The 10,743-nt window shown below is 36.2% G+C and overlaps 1 protein-coding gene across 2 annotated transcripts; it reads left to right on the top strand.

Moving 5' to 3' along the window:
- The first annotated feature begins 480 nt into the window (after positions 1-480).
- On the top strand, positions 481-10,281 carry LOC120090311 (Rhodanese/Cell cycle control phosphatase superfamily protein). Of its 2 annotated transcripts, XM_039047886.2 has the most exons (9): positions 488-934; positions 1,074-1,127; positions 1,610-1,650; positions 1,943-2,087; positions 3,037-3,178; positions 7,866-7,957; positions 8,383-8,486; positions 9,566-9,835; positions 9,942-10,281. In XM_039047886.2, the coding sequence occupies exons 1-9, from the start codon at positions 602-604 to the stop codon at positions 10,087-10,089; spliced, it is 1,329 nt and encodes a 442-aa protein (XP_038903814.1). In that variant the 5' UTR covers positions 488-601; the 3' UTR covers positions 10,090-10,281. The 2 variants fall into 2 exon arrangements, with proteins under 2 accessions (XP_038903815.1, XP_038903814.1); XM_039047887.2 differs by lacking the exon at positions 1,610-1,650 and having other exon boundaries at positions 481-934; positions 1,938-2,087.
- Positions 10,282-10,743: the final 462 nt, after the last annotated feature.

Below are 10,743 nucleotides of genomic sequence, written 5' to 3'. Positions count from 1 at the left end.
TTCATGGAAGTATGTTGGCAGTAACTATCATAAGAGGGTTGACAATTGTTGTATTCACACTTCTTCTCGGATTAGGAGGGTAATTCGAGAAGGGGTGTGATAGTAGATTATTTTAGTTTGAGTTATAGTAGTATGTGTTTGAAGTGTAAACTATTTTAGTTTGAGAAAGAAATAGTAAACATTATAAAAAAAATGAAAAATGCAAAATAGTAAAAACTGTAGCAAATAGTAAATATTGTAGCAAATGGGGGTTTTTAAAATAGTGTTGACTGTAGCTAATTACGTATTTTAAAATAATATTTACTGTAGCAAGAAATGATTATTATAGTCTTTACCCCCAAATACCTCTTAAAGGTTTAAAGCTCCACCCTCGAATAATTTGAACCTCCACGTCTCAATTAAAATGAATTAATTAGAAGCAATTTCGAAGACTAATATGTTTTCTTGATTATTATTATTTTGAAAATTCCAAAAAATTCAATGACCAATATTTTAATTTTTTTTTTTTGGAGATTGAGCAAAGTGAAACGACCACCATTCCTATGGGAATGCTCTGTAGCTTCCAATTACTCTGCAGCTGCCGTTGCCACTGTAACTGACGATGTGGAACAGTACTCAAGCGGCGGCCATGGCTACAATTAATCTTATCCACAGACCAACCTTTTTTTGTACTATCGGTTTCACTATTAGCGCCATCAAGGTTCCGTTTCATCGCCGGAAATGGAAGCCAAGGCAAATTGCAGTTTCCTCGGCCCCTTTAACTCAACCCAACACCTTTCTTTCGGTCTCTCTATCAAACTTAGGCCCAAACGAGGAACATCGTCAGCTTCTTCCCGATACTTCGGACGAAGATTTTGTAGTTGTTAATTTCTACCATTTTGTGTTCATTGAAGATCCCGAAGCTGAGGTCTCTAAGCATCTCTACTTCATGAGGGTAATTTCTAGTTTTATTCTTCTTTCCTCCAAGTATATTTAATCCGCATTTTCTCTTCACAAAATTTAGAAATGGTGATTTGGGTAATTAGTTATGAGCGAAACTTGTAATGTACTTATGTACGATCTGGTTTGTTTAGGACTTGGATATACATGGACGAGTCTACCTTAATGAACAAGGAATTAACGCACAGGTATTGTGTTCCGAATGGTATTTTCATTGTTTCCATGTTTTCCTGATTCTCTGAATGAGAGTCATTCACATGCCTATCTATAGAAACTCCTCGAGGGAGCTTGAACATGGTCAATTATAGGATGGCAAAGGCAAACCATGGAGAATCTAGTTGATAAGAGTTGATTTTCACTTTTCTATTCTTGCATGAATCTTATACAACCGCGATGAGCATCTCATTGAGTTTCATCCCAAGGGCATTCCTAAAAGAGTAATGGGCCAATTCCCCATCTTGCAAATGTAAAAATCAGTTTTGGATTGAATTGCAGTAACAATTTACCAAAGTGTTCATTTTCGAATCATATATGTATTTTCTCATGGTCACATGTCATAGTTAAGTTATATATCATTACTTAAAGTGCAAAGAAAGTTGATTTGTCTCTCAAGGTTATATTCTAATATTATTTACCGTAGCAGCATTTCTCGTTTGTTTGAGTGTTGCAGAAGGGCTGGAAATTGATATTTGTGGGCATTTCAACTTGCAGGCTCGCAGCTTCTTTATTATCTTTTTGCTTCGTATCTGTTTTTTCATTTTGAATTCTCCATATTTTCAGATGCTTGTTAACAGTAATATGCATAAACAGGTGAAATATTATTCTGTAATCCTGGCTAAATAATTTTATGTCAATCTTTGAACCTTAAACACCAAGATCAAATACCTAATGGCACTAGTTTTACTTTTTCAATCCATTCTAATCATTAATCATCTCTTATTTATTTTCTATTTATTGTTGTTTTTCTTTGGATGCTAATCATATAATTGTTGGTTCAGTACAGTGGGCCATCAAAACATGCTCTTGCTTATGCTAACTGGTTAAGAGAAGATCCCAGATTTTCCGATATCCTAGTTCAAGTTTCTCCAGCAATAAATGGCCATGCATTTCCAAAGTTGAAGTTGCGTTATAAGCCCTCACTTGTACAAGTAAGTAAAATCACTTTCTTCAAAATGGATTTCATTGTTTAAGTTTACCGCTGGATTGTTTGTTGCACCCCTTCTATCCTTTAGTCTTGTTATCTCACCTACTTTTTTCCTTTGTTGAGGTTGCGTTATAAGCCCTCACTTGTACAAGTAAGTAAAATCACTTTCTTCAAAATGGATTTCATTGTTTAAGTTTACCGCCGGATTGTTTGTTGCACCCCTTCTATCCTTTAGTCTTGTTATCTCACCTACTTTTTTCCTTTGTTGAGGTTGCGTTATAAGCCCTCACTTGTACAAGTAAGTAAAATCACTTTCTTCAAAATGGATTTCATTGTTTAAGTTTACCGCTGGATTGTTTGTTGCACCCCTTCTATCCTTTAGTCTTGTTATCTCACCTACCTTTTTCCTTTGTTGAGCTTCAGTTCTAGTTCCTCCCCCCCCCTCCTCCTCTTTCTAGAGTACCCAAACTGTTTGTTTTCAATATCCTACGGATAGCAATTATGTGAGCCATCCTTTTGTAGCTTTGGTTGGAAAGAAACCTGACCATTTTTAAGATAGTTCCTCTTCATGGTTAAACCGTTTGAAAATTATCAAGATTAAAGCTCCTTGTAGGTGCTCATTTTCAATACTCATTTTTAGACCCTTTTTAAGCTATTTGTAGCAATTGGGGGGCTTTCTTGTAGCTTATTGGGCTATTTTTTCTTTATTCTGCTGTTTTCTTCTGCCTTGTTCTTCGGTTAGGTTCTGTTTTTTGTTGTTTCTTGTTTCTTCTTTCCTTTCTCTTTTGACTTTGTCTACGCTTTGTAGATTTTTTTTTGCTTTTCTTCTGTAGTTGCTCTATTACTACTAAAATTACTGTACAAGACAACTATTTGAATGACTTAGCTCTAATTTGTTGATCCGTGGGGAGTGAGGAGAAAATTTGCTAACTTGTAAGCTTTCTTTTTCTCAGTTGGAAGGAGAATTTTCACATCTTCCCTTACTTGACCCATCAAAGCGAGCAACTCCTCTAACTCCATCTGAGTGGAGAGAAAGGTTGGAAACAATGAACAACAATAGCGATACAAATTATATTTTATTGGATATTAGAAATGGTACGTGTAAAATCTTTTGTCACTCAATTTTCTTGTAAAAGTGATTATATATTTAAATATTCCCTGAAAGTAATATTTTTCTCCATGTTCCCTTCAATACGGAAGTAACAATATGAAATTAATATACTCATCAAAGTTACTTTAGGCCTGGTAGAGTCCTGGGCTACCATTCCTTGACTAGAGTTCTTTTACTTTCAGTTCTTTCCTTGGAAATTAAATTGAAACAACTCTTTGATGGATTTTGAGGAACTAAGACAAAGATGCTTTGTTCCAATAACTTTGGTGTTTGGGCATTTTAGTTGCATTTTTGTTATATTTTTGATGAAATACTAGACTTTAATTGAAAAGAAAAATGAAAGAATATAAGGAGAATATTAAAAAAATGCAATCAAAACGAGTCAAACTAAAACAAAAATGGGCTCCAATCGAGCAAAATGAGACCTAAAGGGTAATTACTAAAAACCTTAATAATCAATGCCGAAAGAGAAACGTGAAGCTTGACCAATTCTCAAACATCCTCCTTTGAAAGTTGTTGATTCTTGTAAAAAAAAATCCTCCTCATTTCTCTCCATCCCTCTAAATAGTATGTTGTTTCTCTCTAACCATATATCTCATTTCTCTCCGTCCCTCTAGTGTTACCACCCTCTTCAGGAAAATCAGGTTTGTGGCATTTATCGATGATCATACCCGTCTTACGTGAGTCTTTCTTCTCACTGACAAGTTAGAGGTTTTGTCGATATTTCAACAATTTTACACCACTATCGAGACTCAATTCAATACTAAAATTGCTATTCTTCGAAGTGATAATGGTCTTGAATTTCTCAATAATACTCTTCGTGAATTTCTGTCTTCCAAAGGCATTGTTCACCAAAGTTTGTGTGCCTGTACACCTCAATAGAATGGAGTGGCTAAAAGGAAAAATCGTCAACTCCTCGAGGTTGCCCAATCTCTCATGCTATCTACCTCTCTTCCATCTTATTTGTGGGGAGATGCAGTTCTTACTGCAGCTCATTTTATTAATTGAATCCCTTCTCATGTTCTCCAACTCTAAATCCCTCTTGAATGCCTCAAGGAGTCGTACCCGACCACATGACTCATTCTTGATGTTCCTCTCTAAGTTTTTGGGTGTTCTGTCTTTGTCCATAGTCATGGCCCTAATCAAACTAAGTTTACCCCTCATGCTCAGAAATGTATCTTCCTTGGATATCCTCTTCACCAGCGAGGTTATAAATGCTTCCATCCATCTTTCCGAAAAAACTTTATCTCCATAGATGTCACATTCCTTGAGGATAAACCCTTCTTCCATGTTAGTCATCTTTAGGAGGAGAGTACTAGTGAAGAGACTAACTGGTCAACATCCTCAGTCCCTATTAATCTTCATGAGCTCATTTTGAGTTCCCATGACATTGTTCTACCTACTAAACAGGTCCCTTCGCTAACATACTACAGGAAGAATCTTCAAAAGGAAATTGAGTCCCCGATTGTTCTGTCGGCTTCGGTTCATGAATCTGAACCAAAACAAGCTCAAGGTACTACTGAGTGTGTTCCTGATAATAACGATTTGTGTGTTGAGGATGATATTATGGATGTAACTGAGAATGACAGGACTGATGTGTTAGTTCTAGAAAATAACAGGGTGGCAGACAGTGATGCGACTATACAACAGAAACACAAGAGAGTGAAATTCTACCTCGACCTGAAACGTGTAATCAGAATCCTACTACAGGTGGGAAAGCAGATGAGAAGTCAGACAAACTTGGGGATTATGATGCTCTCTTGACATGGCAATTACCTTGAGAAAGGGCACCAGGTCTTGCACTAAGTATCCTATGTATAGCATTCTATCTTACAGTAATTTGTCTTCTAAGTTCAGGGCTTTCACTGCCAGTCTTGACATAGCAACAATACAAAAAAACATACATGTGGCTATGGAGATTCCAGAGTGGAAGATTGCCGTTATGGAAGAAATGAGAGCTCTTGAAAAGAATAATACGTGGGATTTGTTACTCTCCCAAAAGGACATAAAATAGTTGGGTGCAAGTGGGTGTTCACTCTAAAGTATAAATCTGATGGTACTTTAGATAGGTACAAGGTCAGACTTGTAGCAAAAGGGTTTACTTGGGGTAGACTATTCAAAAACTCTCTCCTGTAGCGAAGTTAAACACGATTTGGATTCTTCTCTCTGTTGTAGTAAATAAAGATTGTCCTCTCCACCAACTTGATGTGAAAGATGCCTTTCTAAATGGTGATTTAGAAGAAGAGGTGTATATGAGCCTTCCTCCAAGTTTTGAAGCTCAGTTTGATCATTAGGTGTGTAAACTTAGGAAGTCCTTGTAGTCCTCGAGAGCTTGGTTTGAAAGGTTTACTACCTTTGTTAAGTCCTAAGGGTTCACTCAATGACACTCTGACCATACATTGTTCACAAAAAGGTTAGTGTCTAGGAAAATTGCTGTCCTAATCGTGTATGTGAATGATATTGTCTTGTCAGGAGATGATATTGATGAGATCACCAAACTGAAAAAGAAGATGGCATACGAGTTTGAAATCAAAGACCTTGGGAATTTAAAGTATTTCCTTGGAATAGAAGTGGCCATATCAAGAGAAGGAATCTCTGTCTCACAATGGAAGTATACTTGACTTGTTAAAAGAAACAGGTATGACTGGATGTAGACTTGCTGACACTCCTATAGAATTCAATGCTAAACTGGGAGATTTTGTTAATAAAGTTCCAATTGATAAAGAAAGGTATCAGCGTCTAGTGGGTAAGTTAATTTACTTATCACATACCAGACCAGACATTTCCTATGTTGTCGGTCTTGTCAGTTAATTTATGCAGGCACTTTATGAAAAGCATATGGAAGTTGTGAATCGAATTCTGAGATATTTGAAAAGCACTTTTGGTAAAGGTCTAATGTTCATAAAAACTGACAGGAAATGTATTGAGGCCTATATTGACTCTGACTGGGCAGATCAATGACTGACAGAAAGTCTACCTGAGGATACTGTACCTTTATGTGGTGTAACCTGGTTACTTGAAGAAGTAAGAAGCAAATTGTAGTTACTAGAAGTAGTGCATAGGTTGAATATAGAGCTATGAGTTTAGGAATTTGTGAAGAAATCTGGTTGAAGAAAGTACTATCTGATCTTCATTAAGATGGTGTGAACCTATGAATCTCTATTGTGATAATAAAGCTGCTATAAGCATCGCTAATAATCCAGTACAACATGATCGAATGAAACATGTGGAGATTGACAGACACTTTATAAAAGAGAAACTGGACAATGACAGTATCTGTATTCCACATATTCTATCAAATCAACAAGTTGTAGATGTTCTCACTAAAGGGTTACTCAGGCAAAATTATGACTCTTGCATTAGCAAGTTGGGTCTGATTGATATCTATGCCCCAACTTGAGAGGGAGTGTTAGAAATAAGGGACTTAGTTGATTGTTTATAGTCCTAGAGGTATTGTAGTTATTTATAGTCCTAAGGGTATTATAGTCCTAGGGGTATTATAGTTATTTACTTTACCCAATTTTTCTTTCCTTTTCTGTATTTAGGCTTGTTGGAGCCTATAAATAAGAATCATCTTGTACCTCTCACATTAGGTAAAAAATTAATAAAACGGAGACTCTTTACCACGTAAACCTTGTGTCTTCTCTTTCTCTCTCTCTCTTTTAACAGTTATAAATAGGAGGGCAAGTGAGGAAGTTAGAGAATTCTGCGGAGTGGTCTAGGGCTTGAGTGTGTCACACAAGAGGAGGTTCCAAGTTCCTTAATACTTGGGTTATCTTGTATTTCTTCACAATTATATTTCAATATATTTAGATCCAACCAGCCACAAAATGAGTCTTGTTAAGACGGTCTTTGATGATTTATGGAGGATTCAGATTCCTAAGAAAGTTAAGTTCTTCTCCTGGCAAGTTTTGCTTGGTCGTGTGAATACGATGAATAGGATTTTGAGAAAGATGCATTCGTTAATGGGTCCTTTTTGTTGCATCCTTTGTCGGAAGGGGGAGGAAAACCTGGATCATCTTCTTTGAGAGTGCGGGTTTTTGAGATCCGTTTGGAACAATTTCTTGCAGGAGTTTAATTTTTCGCTTGCTTGCCAAAAGGATGTGTGGTTGAGGATCGAGGAGTTCCTCCTTTGTTCGCCTTTCAAAGAGAAAGGTAGTTTTCTGTGATTTGTGGGGTGTGTGCGCTTTATTTTGAGATCTTTGAGGGAAATGAATAATCGTGTGTTTAGGGGTGTGGAGAGGGACTATACGAGGTAAGGTCTTTGGTGAGGTTTCATGTTTCTCTTTGGGCTTCGGTTTTGAAGGTCTTTTGTAATTATTCTCTAGGCTTTATTTTACCCAGCTGGAAATCTTCTCTTTAGTGGGGTTTTTGTGGGTTTTTTTTCTTTTGGATCCTCGTATAGAAAAGCAATTGTTATATAAAAAAAATATTTGCTTGTAAGAATGAAAGAAGGTCAAAATGTCGCTTACTCAGACTGAATAAGAGTATGCTTGCCCCCTTTAGAGACATGGAAGTAAGATGTTTTTGGACCTTACCCACAACTGGTTTCCTAGGAGGCAGACCATGAGGGTTGTGGGACAGCTTTAGGTGCACGTCATTTTGGTTGCAGTGTTGATTTCACTTCACTTTGTTATAACTTTTGATTGCTTTTTAATTGCATATATTCAGGATATGAGTGGGATATCGGTCATTTCCAAGGTGCTCAGCGGCCTACCATGGACAGCTTTAGGTACACATCCTTTGGTTTATCCCAAACTGAGGTAAGTCAACTGGGCAACATGTTGTAAGAGTTGACGTTAAGTCAGTCAGTCACCAAAAGCAACAGCTCCTGCAAAATTAAATCCTAGCATAATTCCTTAAGCTCATATCTATCTTTTCTTCCTCGTCACTGATTTCATTTATAACAATTTTCAGAATAAATTTTGTTGTATTTGGATTTCAGTTGATGTCATTATTTCAATCTATTGATGTTGAGTACATCTTTTGACATCCTTTTAGTAAAAGACAGCCTTTTCCCCCCTACTTTTTGAGGGGATAACTGTCTTCTTTTGTATTTGTTCTCTGTGTTCTCTGTGATTGGGATAAATAAAGAAAGAAAGAAAGATAACTTGAGGAGCTTTAATTAGGAACCGTGGTGATTTCTGTTTGTTAATTTTACTGCCTTGCCCTATCTATGTTTATTTAGGATGCTGCTTCTGATCCATTGGCAAATGTTGACAAAGAAAAGACAGAGGTATTGATGTATTGCACGGGCGGTATCCGTTGTGATGTATATTCGACAATTCTAAGGTAACTCAATTTGCATATCTCTACCTTCTTCAGATCAAACATGGATAGTTGATACAGTGCACACTTGCATTCATTAGTTTTTGCTTGATAATTGACAAACAACTTTAATTGTTGTTGAAGTTAGGATCATTCTCCTATTTTAATCGGTGTTCAAGTGGAACATGTAGGTTATATGATTCATTTCTGTTTTACTTTCTTATTCTACAAAAATACAGCTTTCATTGGCCATGGCCAAATCCTCATAATGTTTACACACGTTGATTGATATTGTGATAGGATTCCGGTTTATAAGGAAATGACTCGAAATTCTATTGTGATATGAAGAGAACTTGCATGGATAGTAGCCTTTTGAAAGGGTTATCTCTGCCCCAAGATTACTCACTCACAAAATTATGCCTGATCTCCAACTCCCTAACTAGATCTATAGTCACTTCAGTAATTAGAATCATGCAACTGTTAATATTCCTTGAGAATATTCCCAGTCCCACTCTTTTCAAACTAGTACTTGACATATTTCTGTGTAGTTGTCGTCTTGCCAAAAAGTGAGAAGCCTTCATATATTCATGTAACTTCAGCCAGTAATATATTATTGATGTAACTTCAGTGTTATGCCTGGGAAGAAAGCTTTCATCTAACGATTGAGTTTTTTGGTTCGAGAGGATTCAATGGGATTTCCACGATAATCCCTCCATTGGCTCAATCGTTTTGAAGCTTCAAGATGATTCAATTCTTATTTAGGTTCTCGTTCTAAGATTTATGTGGATTTTTTCTCTGCAAAATATTTGCTTAATTGGGGACTTTTATTTTTCTGCCTATTCTTTGTTCTAGTGCTTGGTCCTCTCAATTGTTCCAATTTTCGGGCTCTTCGCTTTGTATCCTTGTATTTTGAGTAAAGTCTCTTTTCATTTAATCAATAAAAAATTATCTTTTCTTTCCAAAAAAAGAAAAAACTGTGAGTAATCTGTACCATCAACCTATTCACTATGAATATGATAGACATCATAGGCACAGTGTTGATGTGGTGGTGTTGTGGCCTGTGGCACAAAGATATGATTATTTCTTTCTTAACATTGTGGCAGGGAAAGAGGGTTTCAAAACCTCTACACCTTAAAAGGTGGAGTCTCTAATTATCTTAAAGATGAAGGTAGCGAGCAATGGGTTGGAAATTTGTTCGTGTTTGACTCGCGGCTCTCACTCCCTCCATCTGCCTACAACCCTGAAGCTGAATCATGCAGAACCCCTCAATTTTCTGCAAATAATGCTTTTGCCAGATGCTATATCTGTACTTCCCAGGTTTCTCAATTAAGGCATCGTAATTGTGCGAATCTTGACTGCAATCTACTATTTCTGTAAGTTTTCATTCCTTCTCTTGGATCATCGGTGCTTGTCTCTTTGGTATAAATCCAAAGCAAAATGGCTTTGATATGGGAATGAGTTTATGGGATTTGGTTTCAGATGCTGTAGAGAGTGTGTGAACGAGTTGAGAGGATGTTGTTGTTCAGAATGCACAAGTGCACCTCGACTTAGACCTGTTTTACCAGGGCCTCAAAGATATCAGAAATGGCACATCTACCGCGACTTTCGACAAGAACAACCAACCTAATTTCTGCATCAAAAATTGCACTTCACTGTGCTACAATTGTAATCTTCTCCAGCTTTGTAACCTTTTGTTTTAAATAAAAAGAATGGGATTCCGAAGAATCCAGGATGTTTTTATCGAGTTTAATCGGTCATGTCTTCGTGAAAGGGATGATTTTTGGTATAATACTAGATATCATAGGATTTCATCTCAAAACCAATTGGCAATAATTAGCTCATCTATCTTATGAAGATTATAAAGGTCTTAGATATTTCTAATGTGAGATCCTCAATAGATAGAAACTAAAAAGTTTAGAATTTTATTAGACGGAATATTTAAATATTCATCTAAATCAAAATTCTCTTAGGAAAGGAATCTTATCGAATCACTGAAAAATATGTCTAGATAAATATCCTTAAAACTTGTGTTTAGAGGATTAGGTTTATGGAGTTTGGGTTTGGAGTGATTAAGAAGTTTGTTTCTCAAAGAAAAAAAACACAAACAAATTTTGTTATTGTAGTTTCTCAAATTTGTCATTATCTTTAGAAATGTTTATTGAAACCTATTGATATGACTAGCTTACCTATCTTAGAAAGAGTAATGAGATTCTTAGATTTTTTTCAACGTGAGATCTTCAATGAATAAAAATTAGAAAGCCTAGAATTTTGTGACATAGTT

The sequence above is a fragment of the Benincasa hispida genome, chromosome 11, assembly GCF_027475165.1.
Source record: "Benincasa hispida cultivar pf3 chromosome 11, pf3_genome.v1.1, whole genome shotgun sequence".
Taxonomy (NCBI): Eukaryota; Viridiplantae; Streptophyta; class Magnoliopsida; order Cucurbitales; family Cucurbitaceae; genus Benincasa; species Benincasa hispida.
Note: the sequence above shows the minus strand (reverse complement) of the source record. Positions and strands in the feature narration are given on the sequence as shown.